Source organism: Staurois parvus, unplaced genomic scaffold (assembly GCF_062004578.1).
Source record: "Staurois parvus isolate SC_StPar_1 unplaced genomic scaffold, SC_StPar_1.0 ptg000950l, whole genome shotgun sequence".
In the NCBI taxonomy this organism is placed as follows: Eukaryota; Metazoa; Chordata; class Amphibia; order Anura; family Ranidae; genus Staurois; species Staurois parvus.
In genome coordinates, this window is record NW_028318746.1 from 609,450 (window position 1) to 637,399 (window position 27,950).

At 44.0% G+C, this 27,950-nt stretch overlaps 1 protein-coding gene across 1 annotated transcript; it reads right to left on the reverse strand.

Annotated features, from left to right (window-relative positions):
* Positions 1-30: 30 nt before the first annotated feature.
* On the reverse strand, positions 31-27,939 carry CUNH6orf136 (chromosome unknown C6orf136 homolog). The gene is made up of 6 exons (XM_089656939.1): positions 27,743-27,939; positions 22,194-22,682; positions 18,009-18,097; positions 5,009-5,209; positions 1,166-1,235; positions 31-544 (listed from the first exon to the last, which is right to left on the reverse strand). The coding sequence occupies exons 1-6, from the start codon at positions 27,851-27,853 to the stop codon at positions 416-418; spliced, it is 1,089 nt and encodes a 362-aa protein (XP_089513065.1). The 5' UTR covers positions 27,854-27,939; the 3' UTR covers positions 31-415.
* Between the last annotated feature and the right edge of the window lie 11 nt (positions 27,940-27,950).

Consider the following 27,950-nt stretch of genomic DNA (forward strand, 5'->3'; position numbering starts at 1 on the left):
TGAACTTGCTGACAGCAAGAGAAACAAGAATGTTGTTATAATTTAATTATATACAGTATATGTTACACATCCACAGGCAAGGTCCAGGTTGCGCATGCAGAAACAGCAGTGCAGAGTAATCGGCAAACAGCCTACTCCATGATGGGCTTAGACACAGATAAAACTGTGAGAGGTTAGGATCACATAACAAAACACAGGCCAGATCTAATAGTGAAAAGACATGTTTGGTTGTGGAGTTATCCAGTGGCATGTTACAGTGCATTAAGGCCTGCTGTTATTCTGGATGGGCTCTGCAACATCTGGTCTCTGTCCCCTAGGAGGAGAGCAGCAGCTCCAGGTACGGTCTGTCTTTATACTATGTAGAACTTGCTAAGGGGAAGCAGCAGTGCAAAATACACTCCCAGTTCAGCAGAGGTTACACTTCGTCAGGCATTTTAGGGGTGGAGAGTAAATTTAATGCAGGTCTATCTTGCCCCAGTCCCAAAGCGAGAAATGCAGCAAGTACTGTCTTCTTGGTTACAGTGAGTGGCGACGATGGCATCACCTATAAGACACAGGCAGAATAAACAATGTGCATATACATTTTAAAGTGGAGAACTGAATACAAGAACAGACTGTCCTGGCAGTCCACTTCTCATGCAAAATATGTAAGAATATTATATATTAAGGCCTAACTACTTGTCCCAGCACAACATGGGGTCCCATAATCGGATGGAGATGCTGAATGTGCCGACAGGGGTGTTGGGTAGGGATATTGTCACACTATAATATTGGTCCTGCAGCTAGGGCCAAAAAAAACAAAACAACATTGGGGAGATGATACTCAAGTGTCTATCTAGGCTTATAAGAAGGGGTCGAGCTGACCAGTATACCTGCCATGGGGAGTGCCAGCAATCAGGTTTAATCTTTCAGATCAAAATAAAATGTGAAATCTTCCTTTACAAATATCTCCACAGTACATTTCTGCATTATGGGGGGCACTGAACGAGCTCTCATTTGGTAAATTTCCTTTAACACAGAAGCACCAGTACATACACTATAAGTGTTGTGAGGGGTAAGATCTGTCACCAGAACAGAGCAGGAAACAAATCTGCAGCTGAGCAAAGGCAGCCTTTAACACTATAACCTTTTTAAGCCAGCGGAGGCGAAATGTTTCATCACATACCTGCTCTACTTTATGTAGGCATATGAGACCATCATGCGCAAGCTGGAAAGTGGAGAAAGCGTCATATGTCCTGCAACGGAAATAGAAAAAATATTAGCACAGAACTACACATCGAGAAGGTTTATTATTCTAAATACACTGATCAAAAAAATTAAGGGAACACTTTTTAAATCAGAGTATAGCATCAAGTCAATAAATCTGGTCAGTTAAGTAGCAGAGGGGGTTGTTAATGAAATTAACAACAAGTGCACTAGATGGATGACCCCCAAAACAGGAATGGTTTTACAGGTGGAGGCCACTGCCATTTTCTCTCTACTCATCTTTCTGACTGTTTTTCACTAGTTTTGCATTTGGCTAGGGTCAGTGTCACTACTGGTAGCATGAGGCAATACCTGGACCCCATGGAGGTCGCACAGGTAGTCCAACTCCTCCAGGATGGCACATCAATACGTGCCATTGCCAGAAGATTTGTGGTGTCTCCAAGCACAGTCTCAAGAGCATGGAGGAGATTGCAGGAGACAGGCAGTTACTATACGAGAGCTGGACAGGGCAAAAGAAGGCCCTTAACCCATCAGTAGGACCGGTATCTGCTCCTTTGTGCAAGGAGAACAGGATAAGCACTGCCAGAGCCCTACAAAATGACCTCCAGCAGGCCACTGGTGTGAATGTCTCTGACCAAACAATCAAACAGACTTCATGAGGGTGGCCCAAGGTCTAGTGCAGGGGTGGGAAACTGTGGCCCTCCAGCTGTTGTAGAACTAAAAGTCCCATGAGGCATTGCAAAACTGACAGTTACAAGCATGACTCCCAAAGGCAGAGGCATGATGGGACTTGTAGTTCACCAACAGCTGGAGGGCCACAGTTGCCCACCCCTGCTCTAGTGGGTCCTGTGCTCACTGCCCGGTACCATAGAGCTTTACTGGCATTTGCCAATAAACACCAGAATTGGCAGGTCCGCCACTGGCGCCTGTGCTTTTCACAGATGAGAGCAGGTTCACCCTGAGCACATGTGACAGACGTGAAAGGGTCTGGAGAAGCCGTGAAAAACTTTATGCAGCCTGTAACATCATTCAGTATGACCGTTATGGTGTTAGGTCAGTGATGGTCTAGGGAGGCATATCTATGGAGGGACGCACAGACCTTTACAGGCTAGACAATGGCACCCTGACTGCCATTAGTTATCAGGATGACTTCCTTGGACCCACTGTCAGACCCTATGCTGGTGCAGTGGGTCCTGGGTTCCTCTTGGTGCACGACAATGCCCAGCCTCATGTGGCAAGACTATGCCACTGAATGGCCCCCACGCTCGCCTAACCTAAATCCAATAGAACACCTCTGGCATTTCATGTTTCGGTCCATCAGACTGCACATCCGACTGTCCAGGAGCTCATGATGCCCTGTTCCAGATTTGGGAGGAAATACCCCAGGACACCTTCCGTCGTATCATTAGGAACATGCCCCGATGTTGTCAGGAATGCATACAAGCATGTGGGGGTCATACAAACTACTGAGTACAATTTTGAGTTGCTGCAATTAAATTTCAGCAAAATGGACTAGCCTACTGCATTATTTTTTCACTTTGATTTTCGGGGTGTATTTGAATTCAGTCCTCTGTCGGTCGATCATTTTCATTTCCATCAAACGATGGGGCATCCTTACATTCCTAACACATTACCCAGACCACATCAGTATAGATATCCAGCATGATATTTTTCCCCATTGATGTGTTTTCAAAGTGTTCCTTTAATTTTTCTGAGCAGTATATTTCCAATAGAACTAAGGCTTGAGACAACACACCCATTCCTCCCTGCATGATGACACTGCAAATTTTATGTTACACTGAATCATACGATATCCTCCCACCATCCTTGGTCAAGGTCAGCCTGGATCCGGCCAGATGTTGGAGGTGGATGGAAGCATCAGCAAGACAGGGACACATTGAATTCTGGGTCTCCTACTTTCCATCTCTCCGCTGTACTATATAGAACCAATATGAAAATGTACAAGTAAAATCCATGTCATGCACATAGGCATACATAGTACTGCCAGGGTTTAAAGAGCAAACAAGAAATTTAAAGTCTGGTGATGCAAAAAGTGCAGATCTCAACAACACTGGGGAAATGCTCTGAGCAGCTAACCAAAGATGTAAGGTAGACAATATGGTACAATATTATGGTATACTGCAGCTTTAGAATAGAAAAAAATATAATGCAGGGAGAACATCTTTCCTATTTCATTAAGTGATTCTATTAAGTTGAAAGCATGGGGTCCGCAGCTGCTCACCTCATTTACAAAATGCTAATTTCCTGGATGTCATGCTAATTCTTTGGCTTCCATGCTTTCTAAGTCTCTGACCTAGGAAAATATAGAGCTATGGAATGCTGACACTTGTTTACACCAAGCTTGTTATAGATCTGTGTCTGAGCCCAGACACAGCCAACAACTAGTGTGTTCAGAAGAGGGCCAGCTCTGGAACACCCAAACCTTTCTCATGATCAGGTCAATTTAGGTTCTACCACAATGATGACGCCTCATACCTGTACTAAACAAGTCTTGCTACACATGTTACAATCTGTACAATCCATTTAGTTTGGCTACTGCATAACATAGCTGTCAGTTGATCTAAACGAGACTACAAAATCAGATTGTAACTTGTGGAGAGAGCTTTAGACTCTCAAACCTAAACATTCAACAACACTCAAAATGTATAGAGGGATTAGACCCTAAAGAAAACCAGTCAAGACTGGATCTATTGAAGAATCTGAATTGGGATTAAATTGTTATAACTGTGTAAACTTACTGCTAAAAAATTAAAATCTATTCCCTTTTTTTTAGCATCTACATGCTGTGTGTGGCATTTCAGCTTGTGGGGGGGATTCACAAAGTGTTTGCCTATCTTACACACTGTACACTCAGACAGCTTGTTGCTGAAATGAATATCTGTTGCCTTATTTAGCATCCATTTACTCTGACACTCCAGCTTGTGTCAAAGGGTCACAAAATTTCTGCGTTGTACCAAATATCACATACTGTACACTAAAATGCTTTAAAACAGTGTGAGCTCAGGCAGGTGAGAGGGCAGCAACTGTTAAGACTACAAGTGAACTCTCACCTCCTCCACACCTTAGTGTAAAGTTTGGTGGAGGTGGGATTATAGTCTGGGGTTGTTTTTCAGGGGTTGGGCTTGGCCGCTTAGTTCCAGTGAAGGAAACTCTTAAGTAGTCAGCATACCAAGACATTTTGGACAATTTCATGCTCCCAACTTTGTGGGAACAGTTTGGGGATGGACCCTTCCTGTTCCAACATGACTGCGTACCAGTGCACAAAGCAAGGTCCACAAAGACATGGATGAGCGAGTTTGTGCAGGCCAGTCAAGTTCCTCTACCCCAGAGTTCTAACCTCAACCTGATAGAACACCTTTGGGATGAAGCAGAGACTGCGAGCCAGGCCTTCTCATCCAACATCAGTTCCTGACCTCACAAATGCGCTTCTGCGAGAATGTTCAAACATTCCCATAGACACACTCCTAAACCTTGTGGACAATCTTCCCAGAAGAGCTGAACCTGTTATAGCTGCAAAGGGTGGGCCAACTCAATATTGAACTCTATGGACTAAGACTGGGGGGCCATTAAACTTCATGTGCATGTAAAGACAATACTTTTGGCAATACAGTGTATATTTAAAAAAGCCATGCAGAGTAATGATGCACACAATACTGATCAAATTTAATTCAGTGAAAGGTGGTTTTAGGTTATTTTGCTTTGTCTTGCTGAAAAAACCAATGAATGCTGCCACAAAGGCCTGTGCCTACACAAAGACGTTTAGATGGAAATGTTGACTCACCTGTACAACTCATTCTTGTCACTCTTAAAAATGTAAAAAAACAGACAGTGCAGTGGCAGGCCAGAGAAAGACCAGCGTGCATGGATACTGTTGGTCTCCGGATGAGATGTAAGCTTCAAGACTGAGATACGACAGTTGCTATAATACATCAACAGCAGCAACCGGATGAAGGTCAGGAAGAGATGATACTTATGCACACCACTGTAAGAAAGAAAAATCAAAGTTACACTTACAGTAACGCCTTTTCCAGTAGTCTTTCAGGACAGCACCTTGAGAGACCTCGGCTCCTCCCCAGTTGAGGAAACACCTCCACCCTAAACAAAAAGCACTATCACTCCCCTCCGACCTCGGTTCCTGGAATCGCACCTCAGGTCACCTGGGGAGACATAATCTGATACACCAGAACATACCATAAGACATCTCACACAACAATTCTGCAACACAGGGTGGGTAACCGGTGCTGTCCTGAAAGACTACTGGAAAAGGCGTTACCGTAAGTGTAACTTTGATTTTCCCCCTACGTCTTTCAGGACAGCACCTTGAGAGGATAAGCGAGTACTTACCACTCGGGCAGGCTCACTGCTTGCAGTACCTTATGTCTGAAGGCCTGCTCCTGCACCGAGACCAGGTCAAGTCTGTAATGCCTCACAAACGTCCCGTAACTGGACCAGGTTGCGGCCCTACAAATCTGTCCCGGGGAGGCTCCTGCCAGTTCCGCTTGCGTTGCCGCCATGGCCCGTGTAAAATGAGCCCCGATTCCCTCTGGGACTTCTAGACTCTTGGTCTGGTATGCCTGCTCAATTGCTAGCTTTAACCATCTAGCTACTGTGCGCCTGGAGGCTTTTTGCCCTTTCCTGGCCCCCGCAAAAGAAATAAAAAATGAATCAGTGCTTCGAAATTTCTTAGTCCTATCTAGGTAAAGGAGCACACACCTTCTTACATCTAACAAATTACATTTCTCTTGTTTTTCCCCCACTGGATTAGGGTAGAACGAAGGCAAAATTATATCCTGTTCCACATGAAAATTTAGGGCCACTTTAGGAACAAAGGATGGGTCAGTCCTGAACACCACCATATCTGGAAAAATTTGCAAATAAGGCGACCTGACCGACAGGGCTTCCAGTTCACACACTCTCCTTGCTGTGGTGACTGCCTCCAAAAATACAGTTTTAAATGTGAGGGCCCTTAGGGAGCAGGATCCTAGGGGTTCAAATGGTGGTTCCATCAACACCTTGAGTACCATTGCCAAATCCCATTTTGGGAAAGGTCAATTCCCAGGAGGTCTCTGTCTTGCCAGAGCTCTACAGAACCTAATTACCAATACTTCCTTAGCTAAGGGGGATTCTAGAAACACACTAAGGGCCGAAATTTGGCAAGAGTGTGCTGATCGCGAGCCCCTTATCGACCCCTGCCTGCAGGAATTCCAGCACCAACACTAGGCTATGGGTATCCACTGAGGCCCTGAAGCACCATTCATTAAAGCGCCTCCAAGCCTTCCTATAGATGACTTGGGTTTCTCTCTTCCTGTTAGCTAAGAGCGTAGCCACCACCCTGGCTGAGAGTCCCTTTGCTAACAGGAGTTGCTCCTCAGAAACTAAGCCGTCAGTTTCAGCATTTCCACCCTGGGACATAGGACCAGGCCCTATGACAGTAAGACCTTCCGCGGAGGTAATATCCAGGGTGGCCGCGTGGCTTAGGCCCTCAATGTTGCGAACCACGCTCGCCAGGGCCAGTACAGAGCTATCAGGATTAGAGAAGTTCTCTCCGACCTGAACTTCCTCAACACTGCTGACAGTAGGGCGACCGGGGGAAAGGGCGTAGCACAGAGGAAAATCCCACTTCTGTCCTAACGCATCCACTGCCCGCGCCCCGTCCCACTGGTTTAGCGAAAAAAATCTTGGGACTTTGTTGCTCTGACCTGGCACGAAAAGGTCTATGTCTGGGGATCCCCACTTCTTTACAATGGCCTGGTAAACCTCCCCATTTAGAACCCACTCCGATTCTCTCAGTTGCCGTCTGCTCAAAAAAAAAAATTGGCTACCCGATTTAATTCCCCTTTTAGGTGGACGGCAGATGAGGCAAGATTCCTTTCTGCCCAAGACAGAAGCACCGTTGCCAGGGCCCTCCTTGTCTGTTCACGTAGGCCATCGCTGTTGCATTGTCCAAAAGGACGCGGACATGCTGGCCCAAAATCAAGCTCTGGAAGGAGCGAAGTGCTTCCAATACTGCCCTTAGCTCCCTCCAGTTTGAGGATTCCCCCCTTTCTACTGGAGACCACTCTCCCTGTACCACCGATTCTCCTAGATGGGCCCCCCATCCCTGGGCGCTGGCGTCCGTCGTGATCTCCCTGACCACCGGGAAACTCCATAACAGCCCCGAGTCACATTGGCTGTCTTCCTCCACCACCACAGGGATCTCTTCACTCTTCAATACCGACATCGCCTGCCTCAATGCTACTTCGTGGCTTCCCAGTAACTGCCTGATCCCCCTGTCTAATTTGGCGAGCTTCTCCGGGGTTAACCTGGTCTTCTGACAGGTGGAGTCCAGAATGTACCCTAGGTCATTCTTTGGGAAGGGATTAGGCAGGACTTGTCCAAGTTCAGCAGCCATCCCAGACTCTCCAGATGTCTCCTCACCACTGCCACATCCAGTGCGAGCCGATCTGCCAAGCCCACAAATATAAGCAGGTCGTCCAGATAGGCTACCACTGAAATTCCCCTAAGCCGAAGAGGAACCAATGCCTCGGACAGAACCTTGGTGAAGATTCTTGGTGAGGAGGAGAGTTCAAAAGGCAAGGCCCGGAACTGTAGGTGATACGTCCCTGCTGTGCTCTGTACTGCCAACCTGAGAAATTTCGGAAATGCCTCTGCGATGGGCACGTGCAGATAGGCATCCTTCGGGTCGACGGAGGCCAGGAAGGCCCCTGGTGGAAGGAGGGCTCTGACTGAAGATCAAGTCCATCCGGAACCTTTTGTAACAAATGGACTTGTTTAGGGGTTTCAGATTTAAGATTAATCTGTACGCCCCTGATGGTTTCTGAACCACAAACACGTGGGAATAGAAACCCTCCTCTACTTCTGCCTCGGGAACGCTTACTACCACTTTCTGTGCCTCCAAATCCCGAAGCGAGGCTAGCAAGGCTGAGGCCTTCTCAGGACACCTGGGCAGGCTCATTATTAATAACCTTGCAGCGGTGGTCTCGAAAACTCCAGTCGGTATCCCCTTCTTATGATGTCCAATATAAAGGGGCTGGAGACCTCCGCTTCCAACCGTGTGAGGAAGGCCGCCAATCTTCCTCCCACCGGGGGAACCGAGTCACCGTGGTTTCTGGGGTTGGTCAGGAAGACGTAATATTGCACCTCCCTTGCCCCTCCCTCTCTGCCCCCATGTCCTCCTTTGCCCTTCTTCCCTAGGACTCTGTCTCTTTATGGACCGAAATTTCCTACCCCCTAGATCCTGCATTTTTTGCTTCAGGGGAAAGGACTTTTTCCTGTCCGCCGTACGGTTCAACACCGTCTCTAATCCCGGCCCAAACAGGAGATCTCCTGAAAAGGGGATTCCACATAACTTTACCTTAGACGTGACATCCCCCTGCCACATCTTAAGCCACAAGGCCCTGCGGGCCGAGTTGGTTAGGGCCGCCGACTTAGCTGCCAGCCTTACAGACTCTGCGGATGCGTCCGCAATGTACCCCACCCCCTGCAACAATGTTTCAAATGACGCAAGGATTTTATCTTTAGGGGAATTGACCACTATATGTGCCTGTAACTGTGTAAGCCAGTCTTCCATGTTTCTGGCTACTACAGTAGTGACCATGGCTGGCTTCAGATTAGATAGGGTCGAGTCCCACGACTTTTTAAGGAGGGATTCAGCTCTCCTATCCATCAGGTCTGGTAACACACCCATGTCTTCAAAGGCCAGATCCATTTTCCTGGCAATCTGGGAAAAGGCCACATCCAACTTAGGATTTTTGTTCCATAAGGCTGACGGGTCATCACTGAACGGAAATCTACGCTTGAGTGACTTGGAGAAAAAGGGCTTCCTCTCAGGATCGTGCCATTCTTTACTTAAAGTGTCTACCAAAACCTTGTGTACGGGGAATACTCCACGCTTCTGTTCCTCCATGCCCTGGTACATTTGATCATGTAGAGATAGAGGCTTTTCCTCGATGTCCAGCGTATCATAAGTTGCCCCTAACAAATCGTCCACTTCTTCCAGGGACAATTTGTACCTGGAGGGGCCTCTGGGGTCTTCCGATGGGGCCCTCCCCTGCTGAGTCCTCCTCGGACTGGGAATCCAGGGAAGGCTCTCCTTCCCCCGCCTCCTGGAGTTCCCTACCCAGGCTAGTTGACGGAGCTACCTGCTGGGGGGGCGGGGGCATTGCCTGGGGAATGGCTAAACTCTCCATCAGGTTTTTGAAGGAGTCAAAGGTGTTGGTCAATTCCCTTACTGACTTGACCAAATCCCCCTGAACTGGACTCTCTTTCCTCACTAATCCCTCAATACAGGGCCCACATAGAACCTTCTTCCATGACTCCTTGAGGGCTGCTCCGCAAGACGGGCATTTCCGCCTAGGTTCCTGGTGTTTAAGTTTTTCCTGGGCCTTACCCTGAAAAGACAAGAGGGAAAGAGGGAGAGAGCCAGAAAACCTATTACCCCCTGGCTACCTGCCCCCCCTCCATTCCCTGGCAGGAATTAAGGGCCTTACCCTCATAAGACCGACCCCCCCCCGCCCTAGACCCTCTGACCACAAGAGGGCCGGGGAATACCTCTGGAGTTAGGGGCCCACAGGCAGGGGAGGACTCCACTGAGTCACCTCACCTGGGTCTGGCTGGTGCAGGCCTTGCCTGGTCCCGGTGCCTCTGCGCTGGACATCCGACAGGAGGGTGGTCGCCAATCTTCCGCGGTGTGCCTGTCCTTACAGGCTCAGGTCCGCGTTGCACCGCCATTGCCGCCGACCCCGGTGTATAGGGCCGTGGCCGGAAGCCGCGACCCCGGAAGAAGCCCCACCTCCTCTGCCAGAAATGATGTCTCCCGTCATCCGGCCGTCGTGCTCCTAAGCCGGCATGCATGGGAGGAGCGGGACTCCTCCCCGATCTTCTCCAGATCCCACCGAGGCCGCCCCGGCACCCGCAACTCTCCGGAGGGGGCGGCCAGCAGGTCAGTGTCACTCCCTGTCACCCAGGGCTCACCGCTCTGCCACCGCAGCTTCAGTTGGGAGGATCGCAGCTGACTCTCCGGCCTTCACTCCCTGCTGCTCCCCTATTTCTGGATGTCAGGCTCTGCCGTCCCCCGACAGTACCTGAGAGGCTTCCTCGAGATGTCTCCCCACCGGAGGAAACAACCAAAACTGAGGTCGGAGGGGAGTGATAGTCCTTTTTGTTTAGGGTGGAGGTGTTTACTCAGGTGGGGAGGAGCCGAGGTCTCTCAAGGTGCTGTCTTGAAAGACAAATGGGGAAAATTAGGCAACATACAAAGCCAGGGCAAGCCCTGTACAGAGTGGACAACACTATCCTTTATGATGCTTCTTTGGTATTAGGAAATGTTCTGTTTACCAAGCAACCTTTAAAAACAACCTGTGTAATCTACACTGGACAAAAATGCTAGCAAAAGCTGAAAACAAGCAGCTCCAGGAATCAAGTTACCTTCCTAGAGTGCCCTGTAAAACCCAAAGCCCAATATGCTCCATTATCCATAAAAAACGTTGGGAAGAGGAAAAGCCAGCATCTTAACCCTCTCCATCCTGTTCCTCCCTAATGGGAGCTGAACGTGATTGGCAGCCTATCAAATAACAAGGTGCAGGAGGTGGGCCAAGGCACTGACATCCTGGTTAAATGTTGTATCTATAAATGAGCACCCTGGGTTTTGGTACTCAAGGACCTGCTTGAAGAAAGAACAGGGTGCTGTGCTACAAGACAATATTGACAAGGATTTATTGTGGATCGGTTTATTTTACAGTGATCCAGCTGTCACTTGGTCAAGAACTGAATGCAAAAACTGATCAGGGTTGGCTTCAATACCAGGCTGATTATTTCAAAGACCTGCATACAACTTCTGATAATCAACAATGTTTGAATTCTCAGATCCGATACCCAGGAACAAGAAGGCCATCCACTCTAAAAAGGGAGAATGACCTTCATGAGTGGGATGTTAAATTCCTTTCCCAGGAAGGTCAGGCTCTAAGATGGAAGTTCTCAAAGGACTTCTGGTGATTTACTATAAAATCAATGTTCACCAAAGTGTTCAAGCAAATCTCAAGGTTGTAATAACTTCCTACCCCCATATGGAGCCCTGGCTGTTCAGAAACTTTGATAAATATCCCCTGGCCACTGTCAAAGTTGAAGGGTAAGGCTACATGCTGAAAATGTTGGGTCTCCACCATGACATAGTTAAATGTTTATAACATGGAAAAACGTAACCATTCAGAGATATATGCAGTGATGATAGATTCCCGACGTTCATTTGCTTCCTCTCAGTGCCAGCCTCTCTAACCCCCCCCCCCCCCCACTATGTGGATGGAAAAAAAAAAAAAAATTATATATATATTTTTTTTTTTTATTGTAAAAAATGAAAGTTACATCCAAGCACATACCCTCCCCCCCATAAAAAATTAATGCCCCCACCCCTGCTCCATATAAACACCTACAAACGTAAAAGCACACGCTGGGGCGCCTACACATGAAAACGTCGATTGCGATACACGTCAAAAATCACCACGCATGCCAGAATGAGAGGAATAATTCTAGCACCAGACCTCATCCGTAACGCTAAACTGATGACCTATAAAGCTTTAAAAGTGTCCCCTATAGAAAATATAGGGTACTGAAGTTTGTCGCCATTTCACTAGTGCACACAAATTTACCCCCCTTAATGACCAGGCCTCTTTTTGCTACTCTGCGCTGTACTTATTCAACTGATAATTGCGTGGTCATGCAATGCTGCACCCAAACGAAATTTACATCCTTTTTTTCACACAAATAGAGCTTTCTTTTGGTGGTACTTGATCACCTGTGTGCTTTTTATTTTTCACGCTATAAACAAAAAGAGGCCGAAAATTTTGAAGAAAACCAAATATTTTTTATTTTCGGCTATAGAAAATCCCAATAAGTGTATATTGATTGCTTTGTGTGAAAGTTATAGCGTCTACAAACTATGGTATAGATACTGCAATTTACGCCATTTTTTTTGCTATACAGCATTGCACTAGTTTAACTGACAATTGCGCAGTCATGCAATATGGTACATAAATTAAATTTATGTCCCTTTTTTCACAAAAATAGAGCTTTCTTTTGGTGGTATTTGATCACCTGTGCGCTTTTTATTTTTGAAGCTATAAACAAAAACAATTGAGAAAATTTTTTTTTTTTTAAAAACAATATTTTTTCATTTCTTTCATAAAAAAAACTAAAATTCCATTATAAATTTAGGCCAAAATGTATTCTGCTACATGTTTTTGGTTAAAAAAAATCCCAATAAGTGTATATTTATTGCTTTGTGTGAAAGTTCTAGCATCTACAAACTATGGTATAGATAATGGAATGTACACAGCTTTTACTTTTTGACTGCTCATCACATTTCTGGAGGTGCTAAAATACCAGGATAGTACAAACACCCCCATATGACCCCTTTTCGGAAAGGAGACACCCTAAGCTATCTGCTGAGAGGCATATTGAGTCAGTAGAAGATTTATTTTTTTCCATAAGTTTCCGGAAAATTAAAAAAAAAAAAATTTTCTTTTTTTCTTTTTTTCAACACAAAGTTGTCATTTAAATTATTTATTTCTCGCACAAGCCATGGGTATATGTGGAATTACACCCTAAAATACATTCTGCTACTTCTACCAAGTATGGGGATACCACGTGTGAGACTTTTTGGGAACCTAGCCACATACAGGAGCCTGAAATCCAATGACCACTTTGAAAGCCTGAAGGTGCGTAACTTCCTCATTACCTATCACAGTTTCGAAGGCCCTGAAATGTCAGGATAGCACCAAACCCCCCCAAATGACCCCTTTTTGAAAAGTAGACACCCCACCACAAAGAATTTAAAAAGAGGCATAGTGAGTATTTTGCAGATCTCATTTTTTCTCACAAGTTTTTGAAATATAAAAAAAGGAGAGAAAAAATATGTTTTTGTTATTTTTTCTTCATTTTCCAAAAACTTGCGGCAACAAACGAGATCTGCAAAATACTCACCATGCTTCTTATCAAATTCCTTGGGGTGTCTACTTTCCAAAAAGTGGTTAGGTGCTATCCTGGCATTTCAGCGCCTCCGAAACTGTGACAGGTAGTCTGGAAGTGTAATGAGGAAATAAAGACCTTTAAAAGCCTGAAGATGCTTATTGGATTTTGGGGTCCTGTACTTGGCTAGACTGCCAAAAAGTCTCTCACATGTGGTACCCCCATACTCAGGAGAAGTAGCAGAATGTATTTTGGGGAGTAATTCCACATATACCCATGGCATGTGTGAGCAGTAAATCATTTAAGTGACAATTTTGTGTAAAAAAAAAACTTTTTTTTTGTTTGTCATTTTCCAAATCTTGTGGTAAAAAAAAAATTCTTCTATTGATTCAACATGCCTCTCAGCAAATAGTTTGGGGTGTCTACTTTCCAAAAAGGGGTCGTTTTATGCCCCGCATTAGAAGTTTATGCCACACCTCATTCACTCTTCTAACCACCTGAAGACCAAGCCTTTTCTGACACATTTTGTTTACATGAAAAAAATCTGTATTTTTTGCTAGGAAATTAATTTAAACCCCAAATATTATATATTGTTTTAAAGCAGACACCCTAGTAAATAAAATGGTGGGTGCTGCAATTTAGTATGGCACATAATACTCGCGCAGCGATTTTTCAAATGCAATTTAAAAAAAAAACAAAAAAAAAACACTTTTTTTTACTTTTAATGCACAAAAACACAATATATTGGCCAATTATGTGGTAAAATATAAAAGATGATGGTATGCCGAGTAAATGGATACCAAACATGACATGCTTTTAAACTGTGCATGGCGACAAACTGCATGTTTTTAATATCCATAGGCAACGTTTTAAAAGCCTTTACAAGCTACAATTTTAGATTTACAGAGGAGGTCTAGTGTTAGAATTACTGCCCTTGATTTGCCGTTCGTGGTGATACCTCACATGCATGGTGCAACTGCTGTTTCCATACTGGCACTGGGTCAAGACTCATGAACGCAGGTGCACACGGGGGGTTGAGGGTACTTTTTTTTTTTTTAAGTTATTTTGATTTTTTTAATTTTTTTTTACACAGTCTTTTTTTTTATCACTTTTAATGCAAATATCCCCTACAACTTCAATGGGCATTGTCATATATTATTTTTTCAAAGATCTGGGTTCTATCAGACTCTAGATATCGAATGGTCTGGAAAGGTTTGAATTTTGGTTGGCGGCGATACATTGTTGTGCATATAAAATGCTTTCATCCACAATCAATGCATACAGATCTTCCGTGAAAAACAGCTCCAAAAAATCAAGGGGAGGAAATTTGCTATTTCTACCTGAATTCTGGGTTGGGCAGTGAATGGGGGAAGTATGGGTGCTGCAGAATTTGTGTGTTGCCAATCAGAAGGATACTAGGAGCTCTATGGGCCTGTGTGCGAATTCTTGGTGGTTGCAGGACAATACTTGTGCTCGCCACCTCACCAGCTTTTACTGCACTTAAGGGACTCGCCACGTCACCAAGTCATACTGTAGTGCTGGTATTATTATTATACAGGATTTATATGGCACCAACAGTTTGCTCAGCGCTTTACAATATAACGGGAGACAATACAGTTCAATACAAAAGGGTTAAGAGGGCCTGACCCTTGGAGCTTACAATCTAAGAGGTATGTGAAAGACCAGGATGTACTAGACTGCTGGTGCTCACCAGTTCACCAAAAGGTAGCGTGGCACTAGTACTGGCACTCTGCTGCATATGAGAGTCATCAAAATTTACCGGCAAGTGCTAACAGAGATCAGGTCTGATTCTGCCAACACTGCGGTTTTGTGTGTAATGTATCAAGTGACAGTGACCTACTGACACTGCACTTGCTGGGGGAGAAGGAGGGGTAAGCGTAGGGGCTAAACGCAGGAGCTGGCAGGTGCTGGGGCTGATCCCGCTAACGCTGCATTTTTGGGGATGCTATACTAATGTGAATGCTGGTATAGTGCTGATCTGATCAAAGATATTTATCCGTTCAGACACTATACTAGCAATGGAGGTTTATTGTGTATGAGCGTCTTCCTGGCAATCGAGGGGTTAAATGTGATTATTGGTGTACTGACGGGCAATCTGACGCTATCTGGGAGGGGCATGAAAACCTGTGCCATTCTGTAGCAGTATTTCTGCTATAGGGGAGTCAGGAAGCGGTTACATAAGCGGTTTGTGTTACGGCACTGCATTATTTAACTGACAATTGCGAGGTCATGCAACGCTGCACCAAAATTAAATTTACATATTTTTTTCCCCACAAATTGAGATTTCTTTCAGTGGTATTTGATTGCCTGTGCGTTTTTTAGTTTTTGCGCTATAAAAAATAAAGGCTGACAATTTTGAGAAAAAGAACAAAAAACAATATTTTGGACTGTTTGCTATAAAACATGTCCAGTAAAAAAATCTAAAAATCTAATTTCTTCATAAATTTCGGCCAAAATGTATTCTGCGACATGTATTTGCTAAAAAAAAATCCCAATATGTGTAAATTAATTGGTTTACGTGAAAGTTATAGCGTTTACAAATGGTGGTATAGATACTGGATTTTTAATTTTTTTTAATACTAATAATCAGTGACTTTTGGCGGCAATCAGCGACTTATGGCGGGACTGCGGCGGACATTCTGACACTGGGGGGGGGGGGGGGGGGAATTACTTGGGGTCACTGACATCCCCAGTGACACCAATACAGTGATCAGTGCAAAAAAAAAAAAAACAATTGACACTGTACTAATGGCACTGGGGAGGAAGGGGTTAACTTCTGGAGATAATGAAAGGGTTAACTGTGTGAGGGGAGTGTTTTACTAGGGGGCGGGGGTGTGTACTACAGGGAACACCGCTGATCGGGAGAGAGAAACTCTTCTGTTCCGATCAGCGTGTCCTGGAGCTGTCAGGGCGGGGGCCCTCTCTGTTACACACTGTCCTGGAAGGCTGTGACCAGCGATCCCGGAACAGTGAGCTGACAGGGAGGAAAGCTCTAATGAAAACAATGCAGCCTTCCTCTCTGTCAGTGATTGCCGGCAATAGCCGGGCTCCGGCGGGTAATCACCGTTCGTGATTGACATCCACGGCCGCGATCGGTGCTGCAGTACCCGCAGTACCATACCGGCGGTCACGCACTTCGCGCACCCCTACCCCGGATTGCAGGATCACGTATATACAGGTGAAACTCGAAAAATTTGAATATCGTGCAAAAGTTCATTTATTTCAGTAATACAACTTAAAAGGTGAAACTAATATATGAGATAGACTCATTACATGCAAAGCAAGATAGTTCAAGCCGTGATTTGTTATAATTGTGATGATTATGGCTTACAGCTCATGAAAACCCCAAATCCACAATCTCAGAAAATTAGAATATTACATACAATCAATAAAACAAATATTGTACATAGAACAATAATGGACCTCTGAAAAGTATAAGCATGCATATGTACTCACGCTGACAGCTCGAGAGGAGAGGAGAGCCGGTAATCGGCTTTCCGCGGAGGGGACATGTACACTGATCATCAGGGCACTGATGATCAGTGTGGCCCCAGAAGTGCCACCTGTCACTGTCCATCAGTGCCAGCAGTCAGTGCTCATCAGTGCCACATGCCAGTGCCACATCAATGCCACATATCAGTGCACATCAATGCCATATATCAGTGCCCATCTGAGCTGCATTTCAAAGTCACCCATCAGTGCCAGTCAGTGCCACCTATCAGTGCCAGTCAGTGCCGCCTATCAGTGCCAGTCAGTGCTGCCTATCAGTGCCAGTCAGTGCCATATATCAGTGTCATGTATCAGTGCTGCCTTTCAGTGCCCATCAGTGATGCCTGTCAATGCCCATCAGTGCAACCTACCAGTGCCTCATCAGTGCCACCTATCAGTGTAGCCTATCAGTGCCCATCACTGCAGCCTCATTAGCGCACATCAGTGAAGGAGAAAAATCACTTATTTACAAAACTGTATAACAAAAACTAAGAAAAAACTTTTTTTTTTTTTCAAAATTTTCAGCGGTTTTTGGTTTGTTTAAGAAAAAATAAAAATCCCAGAGGTGATTAAATACCACCGAAAGAAATCTCTGTCTCAAAAAAATGATAAAAATGTTATATGGGTACAGTGTTGCATGACCGCGCAATTGCCATTCAAATTGCGACGGCGCTGAAAGCTGGAAATTGGCCTGGGCAGGAAGGGGGTATAAGTGCCCTGTAGGCAAGTGGTTAAGATAAATATAATGACTGACAATATGCTCCAAGGTGAAGCAGCATGTTTCAGATGTTAAAGACAAACTAGGAGCGCCAGAAGATAGCAACACTGCTCCAGCCCTGGGAAAGCCAGTGAAAACCCCTGCCAAGCCGGAATATACTACACTTTCAAAACATTTGAAGTGTATATTTATGCTGCACACAGAATAGGATCTGGCTTGTTGAATTAAAGAGGTACTTATTATTTAAACAAAATAGTTTCATCAGGCATTCATCATACAATCTAGTACATGCCTAGCAACATGCAGCAGTCCAGATGTTGAGAAGCTGCAAATCCCAGCATGCCCCATCAGTACACTGGGACTTGTGATCCCTTAGTATCTGTAAGGTCACCTGACCTCAAAATAGTAGCCTTTCAGTGAAGTCAAGAAAACAAAGTTGTGGGAGAGTGAGATGAAGGAAGAGGAGACAGAGAAAAGATCTAAGGTGATAGGAAGAATGACAGGATGAGAAATATATACATAAAAAGGAGTAAGAAAAAAAAATGAAAAAGAAATGAGGTAAGATACAGCAACAGTAGGAGTTTAGCTTTACCGTAAGTGTACGTGAAATGTGCTACTGATAAACTCCACATCTTTTCTGTATAAAGAGAAATTTGCTGGCTTCCACAAGAACCTTGGCAGCTGCAAATGTAATAAACAACATCAGCATAAAAAAACTGCAATGAGCCTGAACATAATCGATAAACAAGGCAAGAATAGAATTGCAATACAAACATCCTAAAGGGTATGCAAACCCTAAAAATAAACTTCTTTTATTTGGTACCACTTGGTCTGGAAAATATACCATTGAAAGTTTTATTAGCAGTTATATTGAATTTATCTCTGAAGACTACAAAGCCCCTCACATCTATGTTATGGCAAAAAGAAAAGGAGGAGGTCTAGGCCTGCCCTAAGGTGACAACCATAGACACAGTGGAGTGGATGAGCACTGTCACTCTAAAACAGGCTGGAATAATCAACAGGCAAAAATAATTGGAAAATATTTGTTAAAATTATGTTTAAAGTGAATCTAAACCCAAATGTACTGCAGTTTACCAGTGCTTGGAGGTGGTGGCTGCATTAGTTTTCTTTTTTTTCCTTAGTCTTTCCCCCTGGTAATCCTGCAAATAACACTTTAAGTTCCTTCGTGTCTATGCTTTTTCATCCACTATCTACAGTGGTATCCATAGTAGTCACAAACGTTGAATTTCAAACAGACTGACAAGCTTAGAAGTTTACACAAGAAAGATCAGATTCTTTATGTTTTCTTTTCTGCTTACAAGAAGTGACAGGGAAGCTGCATTTTTGGCAAATCATCAGATATCTTCTATACTTTCTGAAAATGTTCTGCATCTGAAAAATGAAATGAATGCAGCCAACACATTTAAGGGCTTGTTAAGCTGCAATATCCTACATATACTGTATGTGTTAAGGTTTAGGTACTCTTCAGACGGTCTAGTTCTGTTTTAGGCCTCATTCACAAGGATGCTGTGGCCTGTTCAGCCGTTTGTTTATGCAGTTGGAGCTGCCAGGAGCTTAGCAGAGGCAACCCAAATATTCCTATGGGAAGGTAGCAGCTGTACAGACACAGGCGGTCATCCTAATTTGACAGGCATGCAGAGTTGGGTAAATGCCCTGAATGCAGAAAGTATGCGTTCGGGGCCACTCACTCACCCCTGCACGCCTGTGAAATGGATGAGTGGCTGTGTCTGCATAGCTGCTACATCCCTATAGACTTACATAGGCTGCCTCCACCAAGCTCCAGCCATATAAACAAATGGCCAATCCACAGTGTACAAGCCACAGCGTTTGTGTGAATGAGGCCTGAGCACAAAACTGATTTTTATCAGCAAAGTTATGATTTGCATATAAATTAACCACTTGAGTATTTACCCCCCTTCCTGACCAGGCCATTTTTTGCGTTATTTAACTGACAATTGTGCAGTCATGCAAAGCTGCACCCAAATTAAATTTACATCCTTTTTTTCTCACAAATAGAGCTTTCTTTAGGTGGCATTTGATCGCGTGTTCGTTTTTGTTTTTTTTGCGCTATAAAAAAAAAAAAAAAAAGACCGACAATATTGAGGAAAAAAACAATATTATTGACTTTTTGCTATTAAACATTTCCAGGAAAAATTATTTTTTAAAAAAATCAAATTTTGTCATAAATTTAGGCCAAAATGTACTCTGCTATACGTCTTTGCTAAAAAAAAAATCCCAATCATGTAAATTAATTGGTTTACGTGAAAGTTATAGCGTTTACAAATAGCGGTATATATATACAGGCATACCTCGGTTTACAAATTGAATTCATTCTGCAGGACTTTACGCATAGCGAAAAATTTGTTCCCATAGGGATGCATTGAAAACCAATTAATCCATTCCGGAGGTCAGAAAAAAGTAAACGCTACTAAAATACTAAATACCAAAATACTCAAGTCGTGTAGTATTTTAGTAGTGACAACCATGTGTTAATGTTTCAGCTGTCAGCGGGGTTCCCCACTGACAGCTGAATATAAAAGAAAGAATTGCCGGCAACGGAAAAAAAAAAATTTAAAATTGCGTGGGGTCCCCTTCCATCCATACCAAGCCCTTCGGGTCTGGTATGGATTTTAAGGGGAACTCCCACACAAAAATTGGAAAAAAAAAAAAAATGGTGTGGGGTCCCCCCACAAAATCCATACCAGACCCTTATTCAAGCATGCAGCCCGGCAGGTTCGAAAAAGTGGGGGGTGGGAACAAGCAAACACCCCCCCCCCGGGACCATACCAGGCCGCATGCCCCATGGAGGGGGTGCTTTGGGGCTTAACAAGGGGGCCCCCAGATCTCGCAACACCTCCCCCCCCCCCCCCTCATGGTACCGCTGCTTATTCACAAAAAACAAAAAGGTATAGTGTGAAAAAAGACAGGACATGGTCTTTGACAAGTCCTTTATTAAAAGAAAAAAAAATAAAAGAATGTCCCCCGCAGTAGATCCATTGTCTGCCGCCAACCCAAAAAAAGAATAAAAAAAAAAAAAAAAAAAAAGAAGGCTCTGCTTCCGCTGATGGCCCCCAGCGTCTGCGTGCTCTGGCTGTTTGACAGTTCTTAAATATGTAAGGGGCGGGGCCACCCTGGGACATCAGCGGAACGACCCCACCCCAGGTGACATCATTTATGTCACCTGGGGTGGGGTCACATGCATAATGTCCCCAGGTGGCCCCGCCCCTTATATATTTAAGAACTGTGAAACCACCGGAGCAGGCAGACGGCTGGGGGCCATTGTCAGAAGCGGAGCCTTTTTTTAAATTCTTTTTTTGGGTCGGCGGCAGACATGGATGGGAGGGGGGAACCCACGCTGTTTTTTATATGTAATTACAGCTTTTTTTTTTCTTCACTATAGCTCAGAGATTCAGCTGTCACTTTCCCCTCAGCTAACAGAAAGTTTCCTTTTAGTTTGAGTTAAAAGAAACAAATGTTTCCTTTTAGTTTCTTAACTCCGGGGAAAACAGCGAATTCCGTGTATTATAGTGAAGAAAAAAAAAAGCCGGCAATTGCATTTAAAAATCAGCACCAACATACGCTTCGTATTGCGAAAAAAATTTGTAAAAAATGTGTAAACCAAGGCATTATTTTCAATGGATTTTCATTCGTAAACTGAAAATTACGTTAACCGAGGCATTTGTAAACCGAGGTACACCTGTACTGGGATTTTTTTTTTTTTTTAACTAGTAATGGTGGTGATCAGCGACTTATAGCAGGACTGACTTGGTGTCACTGACATCCCCGGTGACACCAATAAAGTGATCAGTGATAAAAAAACAAACAAACCAATAAATAAAAAAAGCACTGACACTGTACTAATGGCACTGGGCGGAAGAGGTTAACATGAGGGGCGATCAAAGGGTTGTGTGCTGGGTGTGTTTTACTATGAAGCAGTGTCTGTGTGCTTCACCGTAAGCACACTGCTTTGGATGGCTATGCTGTGCAGTGTGCCCAAGCTGACAGGGAGGAGAACTATTAGTAAACAAAACAGTTCTCCTCCCTGTTGGAGATCCTCGGTAATCACTAGGCGCCTGTGAGAAATCACGGGCCGGCACCCAGTGATTGACAGCCACGGATTATGTCGCGGGTAGGGAGCCCGCACGCCCCCTACCCGGAAATGCAAAATCACACTATATATATATATATATATATATATATATATATATATATATATATATATATATATATATATATATATATATATATATATATATATATACACACATATATACATACATACATACATACACACACACACACACATACATACACACATATATACACACACATATATACACACGTGCTTTTGCGTACCCGTGCCACCCTGTAGCAGTATTTCTGCTATAGGGTGGTTGGGAAGCGGTTAAGCTGTCTAGATGTTCGGATCTATTATCTAATGTGACATGGTTTAAACCAAAAAGAACCATTACTGTATGTATATAGCTTTTCATCATACATGGAGTCTTAATCACACAGGTTTTGGTCTGTTTTGGGCCCCTAGAGCAAATTAGTTCCTCCCTAATCTATTTGTCAATTCACATAAGCTCTGATATTTCCAAGACAACAGTCCTTTCAATTGGGTCTTGCTGGGGTAGGGGCAAGAGTACATTTTTTTTTACACTTTTTAATCTGGTGACAGCATCACTCCAAGGGCATTAGACACTTGGGAGCCTTGTTGTGTGCATTATATCACAAATCCTGTGTCTTGGCTCACCTCCTCTCTCAGCTTCTCATGCATTACCGCCAGATGCTCTTCCATACTGGGTTGATTACTCCCGGTAGACTGACTACCCTCAGTTTTGGCACTGAGGGTAAACTCCAAGAGACCTTCATGAGCTGCCGGTGGAGGAAATGCCAGAGCTTGGTAAGGGGTTCTACACAATCCAGGTTCAAAGAGACTTCTGAAACAGTCTAACTGTGCACTGCTAAGATAACCACACTCCCTGCCAAGATGGTAGCAGTCACTGGGCTCGGCACTACGTAAGAACTGGGAAATTGGTCTTGGAGGTAGTTTACTTTGGATAATAATGTCCTTTAGCTGCTGCAGAGCCCTGTTCTGCTCAGAGGTTGAGGAAGACAGTTCGATGCCCAAAGGCCTGGTACACGGTGAAAGAACAATGGCTGTTGGTGGTACTGGTCGTCTAGCAGGAGTGCTGGTACCGGGGAAGGGGCGCAATTCTTGGAACAAGACAGCATCGCGGACCTAAGGCAGAACAGAATGTAAATGACTTGTGACCAAGTGAGAGCAGAGACAGAAAATGTAGGGTGCTATATTGGTGCAAGCAGTACAAATCAAACAGCTGGAATCTTTGCGTTTGAGCCAATAGATATGACAGACAAAAGGAGCTCTGGTGCACTTAGGAGCCAATTTCTGAAGCAGCAGTATGGTCTAGCCATGGCCACATTACAGCTTTTCTTTTAAAACCTTTTAATAGAACATTTATACAGTAGTCAGTGATTATGTGTTGCCTTCAAAGACTTTCAGACTCTGAAATCCTGCCCTAACCAAGAGCACAAAAAAAGGATCACAGAAGGAAGAGGGAAGATATCACATGACAGCACTTTCCTTCATACACAAGTGTTGTCTGCAGGCTGCACACTGCGCTCCGCATTATATAATGAAGACAAATGTACAATGAATGTAACATAGGACTGCCAATGCACAGAAGAGGCATTATATGCCCAGCATACAAGTCAAAAGAAATAATGCAAACAATACAGGAACGGGCACAGACATGTACAGGGTTAGCTGTAATGCACTGTTCTTAATGCATTACAGGACTCCGCACAAGTTTGGAGAAATTCTGTGCAATAAATACTAAAGATGCCATTTTGCTGAAGCCCAGAGCTCAAATCTTTAGGCTGTCAGCAGACCGGTCGCTACAGATGCGGCACAGTGCCTAACAAATGGAGAGTAACTGAGGCTGTGCAGATCAGGGTGAGACAGTGTATTACTGGATTTTAAACAGTATAGGCACTTATTTGAAATGTTTTACATAGCTATACCTGCAAAAGGGGCCAGTATGAAGTGATCGAGCACAATTTAATTTTCTGACTAAAGTTCCACTTTAAATTTGGTTAACCGTTTCAATACCGGGCAATTTTACACCTCCCTGCCCAGGCTCTCACACTTTGAATGACAATTGCCCGGTCATACAACACTGTACCCAAACTAAAATTTTAGCATTTTCTTCACACAACTAGAGCTTTCTTTTGGTGGTATTTAATCACCGCTGGGGTTTTTATTTTTTGCTAAATTAACAAAAAAAGACCAAAAATTTTGAAAAAAAACCCCACATTTTTCTTTGTTTCTGTTATAAAAGTTTACAAATAAATAATTGTTCTTCATAAATTTAGGCCGAGATGTATTCTGCTACATGTCTTTGGTGAAAATAACCCAAATTAGGATGTATTTTTTGGTTTGTAGGAAAGTTATAGAGTTCACAAACTATGGGATAGATCTGAATATTGATCAATCCTGAAGTACTGACAGCCAATCTAATTTCTTGAGGTCCAAGAATGTCAGAATAGTACAGATATCCCCAAATGACCCCTTTTTGCAGAGTAGACAGTCCGACGTACTTCATAAGAGAAATGGCGAGTTTTTTGAAGTTGTATTTTTTTGTCATAATTTTTCAGAAAATGAAAAAATTAAAAAAATTATTTTCACTATTTTTTTTTTTACATACTGTCACTAGTGCAGTACAGCGTCATCATATAACTGGCATGGCGGTGAACAGGGACACTGACTGGTGACAGTATGAAAAAAGAATATATATATATATTTTTTTTTTTATTATATTTAATTTTTTATTACATTTTTTTTTATTTTTTTTAAGATTTCTTTTTCATATTTTACTATGACCAAAGTAGTACAATGTTACCATAGTAACATTGTACTACTTTGGGGAAGTGATCAGTATTTTTTTTTTTTTTTTTACACAATTTGCTTATAGCAAAGAATTACTTTGCTATAAGCAAGCATTTACCTGAATGACATCGATTCATTCAGCTTTTTTTTTTTTGTGCTTAGCTGTGAATTGGTCACAGCTAATCACATGACATGTGCATGTGATTAGCTGTGATCATTCACAGCTAGGCACTAGTATACAATGGATGGCATTATGAATGAAGACATCCATTGTATACAACTGTCATGTGACCTGCTGTGATTGGTCACAGCAGGTCACATGGTACCAGCAACGGGAGTCGGTACTCGGATCTGTCATCGGCCGTGTCCGAGGTGCACGGCCGGTGACAGATCGCACTGCTGCGCCGCTCTGCATTAGCGCAAACTGCCCAAATGGCGTGCACCCAGAGTGCAGAGACACTTTTGAAGCCGCCAAACGGCCATTGGCCGGGCAGCTAATGGTTAAGAGCGGACATAAGCACACTGGAAATGGTCAATCAGATAAACTTAGAAAAGCGCCACACTTTTGACCATATATAAATAAACACCTATAGCCGCAACTCCCAAACCCCAAAAATATTTAGGCATAAAAATATTGAAAAATAGGAATGCGCTAAATAATTAAATATAGCAGCAAAAGAAAAGTGTCCATAATTAAATATGTGAAAGTCCAAACACCAAAATTATAACAAAAAGTCATCTTGTGAAAATCATAACACCGTGATCAATCCACCACCAAATAAATTGGATAAACTCACCAGAGCTAAATGCTGATCAGGTTATAGACCAGCACAAGTGCTTTTGCTCTGGGAGCGATGAATAAAGCGATATCCAGATTATAGATGCAATGCTCTGCAGTGGTAATCACATTTCCAGGTAACAAGCAGCAATACTCTGCAATAGTGGACAATATCTCAATGTAAAGAGAGAAACTCTGCAGCCAATCCTCCCAGGATGAGCCTTTTCATATACCAACGTATCTCTATAAATATAGGGACCACACTCAGGGACAAAGGAAAAGAAATGATGGTGCAGCACGTTTTAAAACAAGATAGCATTTAATAAAACTTCATATCACTCACAAAAAAGGTGTCTAGACCGACACCAGCATAAACAGCGTAACACAGCACTGGTAATGGACGAGCCCCGCTTACCGCAGATCACAGGGAACGTCCTGACGTCAACATCAAGTAGGCCACACCCTACGCGTTTCGTCACGACGGTTCCACCCCGTGAGGATGTTGTGGTGACGAAACACTTAGAGCGTGGCCTACTTGATGTTGACGTAGGATGTTCCCTGTGACTGTTGGCGGTGATCCGCGGTGAGCGGGGCTCGTCCATTACCAGTGCTGTGTTACGCTGTTTATACTGGTGTCGGTCTAGACACCTTATTTGTGAGTGATATGAAGTTTTATTAAATGCTATCTTGTTTTAAAACGTGCTGCACCATCATTTCTTTTCCTTTGTCCCTGAGTGTGGTCCCTATATTTATGGAGATACGTTGGTATATGAAAAGGCTCATCCTGGGAGGATTGGCTGCAGAGTATTGCTCCTTACATTGAGATATTGTCCACCATTGCAGAGTATTGCTGCTTGTTACCTGGAAATGTGATTACCACTGCAGAGCATTGCATCTATAATCTGGATATCGCTTTATTCACCGCTCCCAGAGCAAAAGCGCTTGTGCTGGTCTATAACCTGATCAGCATTTAGCTCTGGTGAGTTTATCCCATTTATTTGGTGGATTGATCACGGTGTTATGATTTTCACAAGATGACTTTTTGTTATAATTTTGGTGTGTGGACTTTCACATATTTAATTATGGACACTTTTATTTTATTATATTTAATTTAGCGCATTCCTATTTTTTCAATACACTGGAAATGGTGACAGATGTCACCAGAGGCATACCTTGAATGTAACTGTTTTTGGACCGATTAACTTTAATTGGTAGGTTTAGTTCCACTTTAAAATGTATTTAGGGCAGAACTAAACCCTCCTATGCTTTTCAGCAAAGGAAGCTGCCATCTTGGCCTCTGTTTGATCCGCAGTTGCATGGTGCTGCACGTGACAAGTTATGACACCAGCCATTTGATGGTTTGACACTTTGGTTGAGATCACAAGCAACTGTGACAGTTAGCAATCCTGGCATGCTGGGACTATAAGTGTTTTTTTTTTTTTTTCTAAACCGTTAATGGCTCATTCACACCATACGAGCATGAAAACTGACTTGCAGAGACATCAGTTTTCATGTGTTTCAGTGAGTTTCATACAGGTTGCAGATTCCTGCGCAGAAAACCGTTTGCACATGATACTAGTGTTGTGGTGTGAACAGGGCACATAGAGAAATGTCGATTTTGTTGTGCCCTTGCAGGACGTGTGCAGAAAAACTGATGTCTCTGCACCAGGGTGTGAACGAGACCTAAATCAATGGGTTTAGTTCCTCTTTAACCTCTTGGCGCTGGCCAAACGCAAATGTGCGGCCTCCTGGCGTCTGGGCCTAGACACCAAGTTGCCGCACATTTGCATTCTATTAAAAAAAAATATGTGCTGAGAGCGCGCGCCCTACGTGCTCCCAGCACACGTCCGGTACTCACGCAAAGGTCAAGATCTCCTCTTTCGGACCTTTCCCAATCATGTGACCGCCGTGACAGCGTGTCACGTGACCCTAAACCCCGCCTCCTGAAACCCTTAAAGGGCCGGGAGGAGCCAGTGCCAAGTGGTTAAGCCCCGAGATGTAATATATTACAGCTTACCAGTTCTTCGATGTGGCGGTTGCATGAGGTTTTTTTCTTTTTAGGCTTTTTTTCCACCTGGTGATCCTGCAATTAGCACACTTCCTGTTTTAGTGTGACAACATCCTCATAGCGTTTTCGTTCATGCCTGCTTCTCCTCCGTGAACTACAGAACACTCTCCTCATCTCCATCACATGAAGGGTTGATGTTCTGTAGTCCACAGAGAAGTCTCTATTCTGAAGCCTAAATGAGAAGTGGCCTAGGGTGACAACGCTGCATCTATGCACTGTACACAAGGCAAGCGTTGTCACTATAGGACAGGAAGTGTGTTATTCCCAGCTGGAAATAAATGAAGAAAATGAAATTGTATGTCAAATGCAACCATTACAAGGACTGGTGAACTGGAATATATTTTGTTCTTTGGTTTAGATGTCTTTCACCTTCCAATCCATACTGGAGCACACCTCTGGGTATGGGAGAGCACACAGGCAGTATGTGGGGGGGTCTATGAGCCACACATGTACAGTTATAGGCCTCTACATACACACAAAAAGCCCATTTCTGGCTCATTCCCACCAACAGCCCTCTGCTCCATCACTGCTGCCTGTAACACTCACCCGGCTCCCTTCCCGGAGTCTCAGGGACGCCCCCCCGGCTGCCCTCACTCCGCTCTTCCACCTGCCGCCCAGCCCCGGAGCCCCTCGGAGCCTCCTCATACACAGCGCCATCCTCTCCCGTTCACCAGCGCTACGTCACCACACAGGAACCGCCGCCTGAAGCAGAGCACAGGGCGCGGAGGACAACCAGCACCCACTGGGAAGCAAA